The sequence below is a fragment of the Drosophila teissieri genome, chromosome 2R (assembly GCF_016746235.2).
Source record: "Drosophila teissieri strain GT53w chromosome 2R, Prin_Dtei_1.1, whole genome shotgun sequence".
NCBI classification, from domain to species: Eukaryota; Metazoa; Arthropoda; class Insecta; order Diptera; family Drosophilidae; genus Drosophila; species Drosophila teissieri.
The window spans coordinates 4,594,604-4,608,563 of NC_053030.1; the positions used below are offsets into that span (position 1 = coordinate 4,594,604).

Sequence of the window (13,960 nt, forward strand, 5' to 3'; positions counted from 1 at the left end):
TGGCCACTCATATCGTATCTTCAACGCATTTGGCTCGCGTTAAAAGCATTTTTGCGACAACTGCTCTCGAAATTCAATTTCGGTTTCCTTTCTTCCGTGGTTTTCATTACTTTTTCCTGCGACAATATGCGCTGCTGATTTCCCCACAGGCGATTGGGGGGATTGTAATTAATGCAGAGTTCGAGGAGGGGGGCTGGGGGCCGGGGGTGTGTGAGTCATCAGCCATCAAATACTCACATATGGCCATCGATATGACAATTTGGTGCATCCATTTTCAGCAACTAATTGGAAGGTAAAATCTCTGGAGAGGTGCAAACATATTGCAACGCTGCGTATTTGTTTGGTAAATATTATGTTTTGATTGCCGCCATTGAAAATTGGCATTTAATATGCATAAATGTGAAACTGAAAACGCAATAGTAAAGGTGCTGAACTGCCACATACCCCGGGACTTAGATATACCAGAAGTAAACCGTCTGTTTCCAGACTTGCTCCTAGCATCTTTATTGCATTTAGAGTGGCCATGTCCGTAGGTGTTGGCCAGATAAATATAATTAAAAATAATAAAACTTTATTGTTAAATGTGGAGGTGACAGTCTTTTGATTGTTCGTATCATTCGAATCCATACGGCCCAAAGAACTTCCAGTTACATACTTTTCAACGCATCTAGTTTACCGTTTTACCCTTCGAGTAAATGGTATAATTACAGAAAAAGCTTCTATTCATTTGACTAAATTGATATTAAATACACAGTTAGTTATGTGGATATGCAAATTTTAAAATTCATGGACGTTAAAAAAGATATATAAAGAAATGTATCTTGTCCTATCGCGGATTTAAACACAACTTATGTATAAGCATGTATAAACATATTACATATTTATCCCCCGGAGCATTTTTTTTTAATTACTCTGAAACGCAGCTCCATTTCTATGAAAACCGCGTCGCTTTTCTCTATTTAACACGTCAAGAATTTCCATCTCTGATAACCCATTTCATTTGGATGCAAACTTTAATCGCGTTTTTTCACTTTGAAAACGAACATGGCGTGAAAAACGGATGTAACGACTTCGGCACATTTTCAAACTTTTATTTTTGCCCCCTGTGTGTCCCATCGCCTTCTCGGTTCGTTACCTTTCAAACTCAATTAGTTTAATTAATTCGACGTAACGGTGCCATCTCTTTGTTACCAATAACATCAAACCGTCCAAAGATGTACAGATTCTGCAGCAGCCACCAAACGGGGTATGAGAAATAGCTGTGGAACTCTGTGATTTTTAAACGCACTTTTTTAAGGCTTGCAATTGAACCCGTCCATTTGGTAGACCTTAAAACTGCTACTGAATTTTTACATCAACTTATTCGATTAAATTCTTATTTAAGTCATAAAATCGAACTTCTGCTCTACTGCTGTATAGTTTTGTACTTACTTCGGTCCAACCACCAATAAGTGGATTAGTCTGATAGTTGAGTGGCTTAACGAACTGCAGCAGAACAGACAAAAAAGGGAAAAAACTGGGCAATCTGTCTTCGTTTTTTAGCTGAGCCCCTGTTAAGCGGCAAATGTGGTGCAGCTAATGTGTGTATTATTGGATTTATTATTTCACGGCAACTAAACAGGGGATTTTACTCCCGATCGCTTGAATAAAGAACGTTGGGCTGAAAAGTTCACGAGACAATTGAGTGCAGCACAAAAGCAGAAGTACGGAAACGAGTTTTCCCTCTTAATTCCCTCATTAAAATACTAAATTCTGCAATCAGACAGCCACTTAAGCTTAAGTCGTTTCCTGAATCAATTGCCTATGCCTTTTCTTTATGAGCCAGGCGAATTGCTTTGAGTTTTAATGCAACAACATATAATTGATAAAAGGCATTCTAGAAATAGTGAAATATCTTTAAATGTGAAGAACTAAAGGGCCAATCAGCCTGATTCTATTCAAATTTATCCATGCCCTAAGGCACTCGGAGTATAACAAGTGAATGGAGCTGCTCTCAATCAGAAATATAAGCAGCCTAATTAGTCGCGGATCAAGCGTAAAATTCAAGATTTAATATAGGCACGTCAAGGGCTCGATTTATTTATTTTAAAACCTCTGCCGGAGCACACACCTTTTGTTATTTATGCCATGATAAAGTGGATCTGGCTGCTGTTCTCCACATTGTTTATTCGAGATATAGGCGCTTCAAGTAAATGGTGCCAAACTGACCTTTGCAGAGGACAACACGTGCTTTGCGAGGACAATGGAGTGGGTAGTAAATGGGTAATTCCAGTCATTCAGATCGCCTAACAGAAGTTCTTCCAGAAGTTTCACTCTACTTGTCCCAAACAAGCCACTGCTGTTGTGGAAATGAGCTGGGATATGATATACCTTATCGTGGACCAGCACAATGAATATCGCAACAAGTTTGCCGGCGGAATGGGTCAGCATGCGAAGGCGGCCAGGATGACCACGATCGAATGGGATCCGGAACTGGCCAAAGTAGCTGGTGCTCTGGTGCGTCGGTGTGAGCCCATCAGAGATCAGTGTGCCATAACACCGAACTACAACCATGGGGAAGTCAGCTACTCGCTGGAAAAGTACTTCTGTATGACCTCGAAAAAGGACGCCCTGAGGAAACAACTTGATCACTGGTTTGACCCAAGCAGTAAAGACGAAGTGCATAAGCTTTTCTTCTCATGGACTAGCAATCAGCAGTAAGTCCATTTACCGGAAACTGCCAAATATTATCGAAGATTTGTTTCAGGGAACTGTCCAAAAACTACTTTCAGGTACTGAGGGATCGAGCAAACCGCGTGGGCTGCGCCATAGTGGAATATATTAGACCAGCTCTGGTCCACCAGTTGCTGAAGTGCGTTTACAACTGCGGAGTGAGCCTCTGCGAAGATGAAGACAATCCTGTCTACGAGGACACCGATGATGAACCCGCTTCGGAGTGCATGAAGGGAACCAATAAAAAATACACGAATCTTTGTCACAAAGATGAGCTCGTGAAGAGCTGCAGTGGCGGCTCTTTATTCGAAGAACCTGAAAATGATTATAATGATGGTCAAAAGGAGAATGTTGAATATGACTATGATGTCAATCACATGTCCACCGTGTATACACTTCCAACTTACGACCCAAATGACGTGTTGCCTCCGTTACCAGACAACCCCGACTTTAATCCAGAAGACCTTTTAGGATCACCTAGAAAAAACGGAAATAAAAGGCATTAAAAATTTGTTTTAAAGTTACTTCCTAATCAAATGAGATGGACAGTGAGTCATCTTTTGGGTGTATCTCTTCTGAGAATGGTTACAAGATTTGCGATCTGATCTGAAAGCTGAAAAGTGTGACTCATACCCCATTCATAAACAGCCTCCGATTCGTAGTCCACTTTTCCGGTCCACCACGATATGCGAATGGTCAGGAAAAGTATTTGAAATGCAAGCTCTCGTATGGATGAGGTTTCGGGTAAGTGGGTTCCTTGGCACCCTGGGAAATCAAGGAACCAGGTCTCTCATGCCGGCCGCATTTAGGCACTTCAAGTGCAACCGTAAATGAAATGAAAACGACCGCACACAAGTAACAAACCAGGACAACAAGTTCGTGTTTCCCCTTTTGCAGAGCCAAGGCGTGTTTCCCTTGAAAACAGTGAATTTTCTACTGGAAGACTGAAACTTATCAAGAGAGAGAACTGCAGGAGTCTGAAATTTCCTTAGTTCATCGCATTTCAGCCTGCCATTTTGCAGTTCGGATTGGGTGCAAAGTGAAAATGGAATTCAATCAATTTCACGAAATAAAAGTCCTTTCCTGATGCACATTTCCACAACAATGATTTCAGTTTTTAATCCTCTTTCGGTTTACGAGTACTGAACGGTTATCATCGTGAATTGAGTCCTTGTTCGATGCTGGGTTTGTAGTTACTAAAATAAGACTGGGTATCCGTGGTGGTTGGTTTGACTGGATAATTAAGCCAGCATCAGCATAAAATACGATGATTCCACAGCAAAGATCTTCAAGTTAGGTTTTAATATTTCCTCGCATACTAATGCCCGGGTTAACCCGTCCGGCTAAACCATCAAAACTGTGACGCAACCAATCTGAATTTTAATACCAGCTTCTGCCCCGGAGTTTCCCCACCAGGTGGTGGGTGGATTCCGCTTCTTGCTTCTGAGGAAGAGCCCAGCCTGAATGGCTGTCGCAATGTATTAAATGGCCAACGTGGCTTTCGAGGGGGAGGGTGGGCAGTCTAGCACTAACCGCAATTTATGTCGACTTCACTTCCGGTCTGTGGGAAATAACTCTTGTTAGCCTGCCAGGAGCCAGAAGTCCTGCCCTGTTGTGCACTGTGCGTGGGTATGGGTTTTATTATGGGTGGGAGTGGGAGTGGGAGTGGGTGTGGGTGTACTGGTGCTGGGGCTGGTGCTGGCGGTATTTCTTGTCATCATTTTCAGGCAGCTGCAAATTAACTTGCATAATTCAAGCGTCAGTGGGAAAATGTGGTCCGAGTTCATCGGCGCATTTAAAGACTGGCGAAGACTATTATGTCCTTGTGTCCTTGGTGTCTGTTAAATTATGAGCCCACTGGGCGCATAAATCAACACAATGCCTTGTTCGCTCCTTTGCTCAATTAATAAGAAATTTGCATAAATGAGCTTTAATTAGATTGGGCGCCAAATTGAAAATGGTTAGCGTATACGAAGTTTGCCGGTTAGACTCTGCTAAAAGGTGTTTTCCACATTTCGGCGAAGCCAAGTTGAACCTTTCAATACAAGATATATTCGCCCTTATTAAAGTTGCGTTCTCCCTTCAAAGAATTCTGTACAAGTAGAAATTGTATCCAAACACTGGGAACTACTCCTCATTATGCATAGTCAGTGTAGGAATGACGACAGTCTCTTTGTCCTTGGATGTGGCGCCACGAAAACGTCAAGATTCGGCACTCTCATAAATTCTATGGCGCGTGCGGTTCGGGTTTCTAGTTCTGAGTTCTGGTGGCAGTAAATCTGAAAATGTTTAAGCACTATCCGAAAAATCGAGAAGCCACTGCAAAAGCCAATGACTGCCACTTGGCAACATTGGGAATTGAGCGCAGCGGAAACCGAGGAAAAAATTCGAAGAAAAGGAAGTATAGTATAAAATGTGAATGCGAATGCTGGCGGCTTGTTGCCGGCATTGGAAATTTACGAGTGACACAAATGTCCTTCCTGCTGCAATGCAGTCGCTGGGAAATGGGAATGGGAATGGAAATGTGAATGTGAATGTAAATGGGAGAAGCTGGTTTAATGACAAGACAAATTATGAAATTTTTAGATGCTTAACTCCCTTGGCAAACTTTCAGATACAAAATGAGTTTAAGGGAAGCAGAAGAGAGGAGGGCGACAGTCATTGTAAGTATACATAAATATGTACATTTTAAAGCTTTGTGTTGAGTTCAGTGTGGTGTATTATTATGACCTTATTACGCATATTTTCAAAAATATAATTAATTCGATTTCTGATAAATGGTTTCTGCGAGCTCGCACCACAATACATTATTCAATTGCGAAAATGGTACGCATTGAATTTAAATGGGAATGTTCTGTTCGCCCATACTCCCTAACTAGTATAATTAAATAAACTTTAAATTGGTCAACCTTACAACTTTTTGTCCCCGTCGACAAGTGCAGTCCAAAGTTATTCGAATGCAGCGTAAGTTTTAAAGGCAATGCAATCCCTCGGAAATCCGCAAACAATGCCGCCTGTCTTTCATAGAACTTGGTCCTGGGTGAAGTCATGGGATAACAATAAAGCACACAAAGCCAACAAAAAAGCCGCAAGAAGCTGCCAAGTTAGAGACAAAGACCCTTGCCACATTTTGTCTCCTGGCCTGGAAGATGAAATGGAGATGAAGGAGGAGCAACTGGGAGCGTTCCAGTCTTCAATTCACATGCATGTGGCCGTGTCAGCAGAAAGATTATCAACAATAAGAAATATGTCGACCTATCGAAGTTGAAGTGACAAAGTGTGCGGCGGTGGTCTCATCCATCCAGTCGGATACAGCCAGTGTTTGGTACCCCAAATCTCAGGGCCCGACTTTTGTTAACAAGAAGGATATTGTGGCTGACAGGAGTCGACAACGTGCGGCCAGGATTGATGTGGGTGTTGGCTGGGGATATTTGTGTTTGCCACTCGAAACAATAAATCCACTCGAGGCCACTCCAACCCGAAAAGGAAACTGAATCAACCACAACAACCCAGCGGCAAAGATTGCAAAAAGTGAAGGACCCCGACGACCAGAAAGATTCAAAGTCTTCGACAACTGAATTATGGAAAAAGTTCAACAAGGTTGCTGAATTGATTTGGGTTCAACTGTATCTCAATTGACCAACTGACCTGTTCATTTTATGTAAAAAGTACATCCAATCGATTTTCATTATTAATTGCTTCCGCTACTTTTTCCACAGCGAACAATGAGCGTAAATATTTTGCAACGAAACAAAAAAGTTACATAAAGTTTAAACAGACTGAGGGAAAATAAAAAAATTATTTAATTCAAGGTTATATGGCAAAAACATTTCATTCCATTACGACCACAAACCCCTCAACACTTTACTGGTGAAAGTTTTTGAAAACTAATTAATTAACCTCTAATTGCATTGGCAATGAAGTCCAATTAATCAATCTGCATTGCATACAACAGGAACAAACCTACTTGGTACTTTGATTAATTGCCAAAACTGGGAATGGCGAATAAAAATGCATTTCGAGATTGGCCAAAGCTGTCCGAAAGTTGAATCAATCTTCGTTTCGCAAAGTTGTCCTGCTCTTGCTTTTGACACTTCGTTGGTCGCATTTTCTGGCCAAAAGCGAAGGAGGGCCATAATTGTCAGTGGCAGGTTCTAGTTGGTCCCGGGATTGGGAAGCAAAGTTGAGAAGGGTTGAGTTGAAGACGTGATTCGACGTTGTAAGATGCTGTACAGCCAGTTTTATGAGAGATGTAATAAATGTTATACTGTATTAATTTTTCAGCCTTTTCAAGAGTCATTCATTTAAGAAGCACAACTATTTGCTAGGCTTGCTTTTCATCTACTCGTGGCTCCACGAATTAAAGTGAGTTCCGGGGAATTCCTGCTCCTTTGCTCCTTTGCTCCTTTGAATTCCTGCTTTAGTGCGCCATAAACTCGTGGTGCAAGTACAAGAAGGCAGCACGAAAGTCGCATTGAAATTGAAGCCTGTCTCAATGTTTTTGTTGTCGTCTGGCGAAGACACTTGAGACTGACATATAAAACATGTCTCGTTGAAAGTGCGTGCGTTTCTGCTCTGCCTGCATATTGCGAGACCAGGACTCACCGAGGCAGACATGTCCTTCCATTCAGAAGCACGCCTATCCATTCCGATTTTCAGTCCATTTCAATGGACAAGCTCACTCTCTTATCGTCACAGGCAATTTGATGCCTGATATTTTTACCATTTAGTTCAATCAATTTGTCACAATTTCCGGCAGTGGTTGATAAAAACCAAAAAACAAAACCAACGCAAACGAGAGAAAAGCACCCTGAGCCAGGACCTATTGAAATCTAATGGGACACACAGCTCCGTGACTGTGGAAGACGATGAGCATGGCGACGTGGATGGTGCTGGGACTGGTGGGAATGGTGGGAATGGTGGGTAGATGAGTGGATGGGTGGATGGCGATGTGGATGTGGAATGCTCGCAGGTCATTGATCAGATCTACGCGACACACATAACAATGGGCCCTGGACCGAACCCAAACTGGCACGTACTCCGAAAATTTGTAACTTGTTGAAATAATTTCCTTCCTTTTAACCCCAGAGTGATTTGATGTGGTTAACCTTTCCGTATGGTAAATGTCAAACATTTATGATATAAATTATAATATAAATTGTTTTTCTAAATAATATGTTGAAGATATTTTATTTTAATGCGATTAATTTGCGATAAGACTATTATTTTTTTTAAATATATATTTTTTTATTAAGAAAATTGTCTACGATTTTTGTTCGAAGCTCTCCGTTCAATACGAAAAATAGGAAAATCTATCGCCATGATGACTCTGATATGATACAATAACTCTGTAGCCACTTTAATCAATTAAATAAAGTGGTGCCAAGCATAAAGTGATGAAGTTTATTATTGCCATGACACATAAAACAGAACATCCCTTTAGGCCCTCGGGTTTCCTTTGCATACTAATGTTAATGCGATGTGTTGCAGGATAAGTGAGATCAGATATGAGAGTTTGTGATAAATTCGGACGGTTTGACTACGTTTCGAGCTCCTTTACTCGCCCCATCTTGTACTTTTCATTTTTGAATGGAAGAAGAACTGCAAAGCGTTGCATACCTGGAGGCGCAGTCGAGAGTTATGACAAATGGCCACACACTCACACACTCGCGTTTTTGGCGCCTTTTCTCCAGCTTCCCTCCTTTAGGTCCCGACTTTTCCCGACTTTTCCCGGCGGCTGCAGTTTCTATTAAAATTCAAGTGCGCTGCAGCACAGTGGCAGTGAGTGGGGAGTGTTTGTCGAGTCCCCTGCACGGAAATTACATTGTAAATTTCACCGCAAAGTCCAAGCTAGGCCAGGGCAAAACTGGTTCCACCGAAAAAGAGCAAAACAATTTAATTAAAAACCGTAAAACCGTGTGGCGAACAAGGATTCGGTTTCGTTTTGTGCTTGGGCCTTCCACATAGTCCCCCTTAATTAGTTGACAATCTGCGCCATAAAGGTCAACGAAAAGCCAAGCATTTCTTGTCAAGTTCGAGTTTGTGGCTAAGAGATCGTGTTTTTAGTTTTTAGCTGATGACAAGTAAAGTTAAAGTTAATAACTCTTTATTAAAAATAACTGAATGCCACCGTGTGCAAAACAAATAAATAAAAACAACTGTTGTTAACTATAGTAATGATTTAATATACTAACCAGATAAAAAAAACCATATAAATTAAATTATGGAAAGGCGAAATATTGATATAACAAACATCTTTTTAAAAGAAATTTAAGATGCAAGATACTCAGATATCCGTATTAAAGCACTTAAACAAGCGCTGCCTAATAAGATAAAAAGACTACAAGTAGAAAGCAGGCACTAAATTTGTCGTTTCTCCCTGTTAAATCGCCACCTTTTTATTGAGCACTTAAGGCCTTGATAATGTGTCAGAGCAAATGCAGAAGAAGGGGTAATTTAAATCCGTGTCTGGTGGCAGCTTTGGAACGAGTTAAGTAAAGTGTTTTGTCGGCCGCTCATAGCATGTTGACCATCGCGTTAGGTCATTCGACTTTCCGGCTTTAAAGGGCCATAAAAAATGTACGGCAGGGAACCCGTTGCTTTCGTCACGCGATTCTAACGAATTTTCACTCCTTAACTGGCCAATTGCGTTCGTTTTTCTTATTGTGAGTGTTCTACGTTTGTTTTACTTTCAGGTATCCAATTACTAACCGAAAAGGTAGTAGAAGCAAAGGAACTTTCACTGCTAATTGCATTTAAGGGAACATATTTATGTACTGGCAAATCTTTGATTTTACCAGTCACGCAATCTTTCAATAGCGCACTTTTGAGTGCTGGGTTCGTACTCTCACCTTAAACCGTATGACAACTTTCTCTGCATACAGTGGAGACATTTTACCAAATATATATAAATAAATCCGAGCTGGAAATTATAATTTAAAGGCCATACACCCCGAGCCTAGCAGGCTGAAAAAATAATAAATAAAAATGGGAAAGGCCCATAAAATACCGCAGAGTTACAAACTAAATATTTACGTTACTTTGATAAACATTTTCGAGCAATAAATAGTTGGCTTTACAACTTTATTATGGACCGCACAAAAGCCCAACGAACGAGGAACCGAAAAAAGCAAAAGCCAATTTAAACATAAAAGAACCTTTTGGGAAAATAAAGAGAAAAACAAGGCAGCATGGCGATTCCGCGGTGTTAAACTTTTTATGACTTCCCCTTGGATTTCGGTCCCTCTGCGCTTTCCTTTCACTCGACTCTGTTGAATACAAATATTTCTGTCTCCACAATTTGATCGTTATGGGTCCATTATAATTTGTGCCCTTATTATGGGTTTTATGTCTGAGAACAGCCAAAGCCATTAGAAGGTTGAGAATTGCTGGGTCCAATTAGAAATGGGTTATTAAAATTCTCGGTCACGCGTCTACAATGCCGCGTTTGGGACACCTGTACTGTCTTTCCGATTCTTTATTTCGCAATAACTTGGTCGTGCCTTTTTACTTTGACACTTTCGAATAAAACTTCCTAAAATATGGGATTAGCGCAACCGACGTCCTTTTCACTTCCCTTTTCTCCCTACATGTCCTAAGCTCTATTTTAAAGGCTAAGCCATTTTGCTATTGGTTTTCCCCTTCTTTTAGTCTACTCATTTTTGTTTGTCAATATGTAAAGGGGAAACCGACAAAATACCTGTCTCCGTCGCCGTCGCCGTCTCCGTCTGTTATTGTCATTCAGTTTGTTCATTCTGCAGGAGTCCGGTTCGCTTCGTTTATTAATGGGATCCAAACACAGCCGAGTGGCAAGGACATGCAAAGCAGAACAAGGACTCAAGAGGACAACGCCGTCGATCCCCGCTGACAGACAAACCGGATACTCAAGGTGACACGAAGATATGTGAAAGGGCAAAGGCGAACCCCCTTGCAAACTTCTGGATTGCCGGCGTTAAGGGTAGTCGAAGGAAAATCGAGGTGCAGCCTACGATGTTGCGTACATACAAAAGTAAAAGTAGTTCTCAAGTGCCGCACACTTCCGCACAATGCGACAAAGTGTAAAACGTACAGCAGGAGCTGCTGCAGGGAGCAGCAGAGACGGATCTTGAGGCGAAACAAAAAGTTGCAAGTCGGAGACAAAGTGGGCCACAGGTCCAATAAAAAAGCAAGAGATGCGAATACATCCACATCAGGATGCTGCGACCGAAAGAACGAGCAAAATCGAGCCAGATACAGACTGAAACCAAAACCGATGTGCTTCTTCCACACTCTTTGGAAACTGAGATGCATGAGGCATACTACATACTACATGCGAGTAGGTCCTGCTGTATTTTCGTCCATTCGTCCTTTCTGTCTGACTGTCTGACTGTCTGTGTGCTTGCTGACAGCAGGATGGCAGAAATTCAAGTCAACACTTACAAGTGGAAATTAAAATAAATCCAAAAAATAATGCGCACATGCTACAGAAGGAGCATTCATATGTATAACGCATACCGGTGTACGTCAGATAAATCATACTTAAAGATATTGTGCAGTTCACTCAATATTAAATACCATAAAAGCTGGTTAGAAGTATCTTGAAATAATAGAAATGTATACTATACTTAAGTTGTAAATCACAGTTCCAGGGCTGAAAGAATAAGAATCAAAGGTATACGAAGAACTCTGATAGCGCTAAACAGGAAAGTAACTGAATATTTTACAAGATAATGTTAAAGCTTAAACAAATTTCAATTTCCGAACGATTATACCCAATATTTAATTAGCATATTCTCGATTCAGTCAATAGCAAGGCTCCACTGTGGTACGCAGTTGGTATATGTTACGGCAAGGACATAACTTGGTCGTCAGCAGCTTGTGTGCAATGCGTATGCCAGTTTGCCCCTTCCTCCGCAGAGAAGCCACTTGCAGCCGGTGAATGTCATGCTCACACACAGATACACACGCACACAGCGGCAGTCTTGAAGGAGGAAGCAGTCGATCCTTGAGTTTTCATATAAATCTATAGCAGCATAAGACCGAGAAGTACACATGCTACATACACGCATATGTACATATATGTATAATTTATATATTTGAGGGTAATGCATATTTATCTTAAGCACTAGCACACACTAAGACAGTCGAGCCAACTTAAGGGCATTTTCCAGCTGAATGACTGCGATTTATCTCCCCTCTCATATAGGAACTATCTGTCTGAATGCAGGAGTTTTTTGATCGAAAATAACTGTGTGGAAAAGTTGCGAAATTAAATCGAAGAAGTTGGTAGGAAGTAAACCGATAAAAAAGATTGCAAGAAGTTAAACCTTTCGAAAGGGCGAAGTGTCACACGCTTTCAAAAGGTTGCCAAATAAATTATTTTAAATCGTAGACGTCGGAAATATATGCAATAGGTATATATAAAACCGCTTCCGAGCTTATTTAACTCCAAGTTAAGGCAATTGGCTCTAAATCATCATAACTTTGAAAATGTAAACTTTATCCCACGTTGCATAATCATTATTCTCGTTCTCGCAAGCTGCTCGAAATGTTAGTCTGGAATTCTTGCGTAAAGCGTGGATGCTAAAATAAGATTCAATTTGATTTCCATTCTATTAAAACTGTCTCATTGAAGATAATGGGCCACTTATGTACGCTTACGGTAGCACGAATAATATCGCAAGCGAACCAGTTCGAGTGAATTGGATAATCGCCATGGAGAACTGGAACGACCTCTGTCACTGTACTATTGATAAAACAAATTGGGACTTTTCCACGTTAAGAGTGTGCTGAGAGAAGTAAGATATCTCCATACTGTTCTACAAATTGCATTATTTGTTCAGTAAAGCATGCTAGCTTCTTCACATATTCTAAACTGGGCTGCTTTGGGGACTGAGCAAAGTTTAGTTTCCCCTACTGTTTTATATTCCATTCAAAAGTCTACTTCCTGATTGATAATTAATTCCTAGAGCACATTTCCGTAAGCATTAATATTTAAACTCATATTTTCCGGCGCTTTTAATGTAGGTTTCAATGGTGCATGCCCAAAACTTGGTATCCCAGATCCAGATAGGCGAAACCAAAACTGCTGTATCCAACTGCAGCCATCCAACTATTTCCCGGTGTGAGCCACAACGCAACAGAAAGCAGTCAAAAGTTATAATTTCAATTTCGGCAACAAGCGAGAACTTTTCGCAGCTCGTTGGTGACTTTTGGGCAAAACATCTAGAAAATAATTAAATAAGGAAAAGCTCGCCAAGGGGCCAACAGCACCACAGCACCAGAAGTCAGAGGGCCAGAGCTAAATGCTAAACGAGTCTCAAGTGAATCGCGACATTCGAGCCAACATGAAAAAGAGGAAACTACCAAAAATAATAATAACAGCTACTGCAACTTCAAGGGCCAACAATTGCATATGCACTTGTAGCCTTCCGTGGTGCTTCAGGGCTCACAGGACTCACAGGACCCCTCGGACCTGGTAAAAATCTGTCCATTGGCATTGCAAGAAACGGGAAAGTTTTTCAATTAAATTTGTTTAGAATTTAACTTTGCAATTGGCCCGACCTCCGACCTCCGAGTCCTTCTTCAGGGAAGTTCGCAAAGAAACCATTTGGACATTTCTTCGAAGACCCGAGTGGAGACCCAAGTGGAGTTCACGACTTCTTAGACCGGCGAAGTGAGGGACGCAAAGAGTGGCTATAAATAATTAATCCGTTCGCCATTTCATCGTAATGTTTGTTTGCCAATCTGTTGGGTGAGCGCAATTCAAAATTGATGGGTTCATTGTGGCATTAATTGATACTGAACGTGAGTGGCATATCAAAGTGCCTCGTTTCAATTAGGCCTGATTGATGGGTGGCCCGTGCTTTTCAAAAACAACACTCCTCGAATGTAAACAAACAACATGTAGTTCAGCCACTACTTAATTATATTATTCGTTTTTGCATGGGAGAAACTTTAAGCTCCGCAGTAGTCGCAAAGAAACTATGCCTGATTTCATATGTTAAGTTTCCATTCCATTTGCAATTAGTAATTAGTCCATTGTCGTATAAATTGTAATATATGTATATAAGTTGCACTATGCACATTTTCCTGCTCATCTCTTGTCAATTTGCCTTTGAACTCTATACTTGGCTACTTGGCCTGTTTGAGCGGAAAGTTATGTGAAGGAGAAAGATTATTGGGTCAAAAGCCGGAGGAGGAGGTCATGTGAGCTCAGTTTTAATTAGTCGCTCAATATGCTGCAGCCCACAACAATGGTTGTGTGTGA

General features: G+C 41.0%; 1 protein-coding gene across 4 annotated transcripts; it reads left to right on the plus strand.

Annotated features, from left to right (window-relative positions):
• Positions 1-1,687: 1,687 nt before the first annotated feature.
• Positions 1,688-3,223, plus strand: LOC122614097 (venom allergen 5.02). Of its 4 annotated transcripts, none has more exons than XM_043788573.1 (3): positions 1,688-2,247; positions 2,305-2,693; positions 2,747-3,223. In XM_043788573.1, the coding sequence occupies exons 1-3, from the start codon at positions 2,128-2,130 to the stop codon at positions 3,216-3,218; spliced, it is 981 nt and encodes a 326-aa protein (XP_043644508.1). In that variant the 5' UTR covers positions 1,688-2,127; the 3' UTR covers positions 3,219-3,223. The 4 variants fall into 4 exon arrangements, with proteins under 4 accessions (XP_043644508.1, XP_043644509.1, XP_043644507.1 ...); XM_043788574.1 differs by having other exon boundaries at positions 2,305-2,696; positions 2,772-2,912; XM_043788572.1 differs by having other exon boundaries at positions 1,692-2,247; positions 2,308-2,696.
• The last annotated feature ends 10,737 nt before the right edge of the window (positions 3,224-13,960 follow it).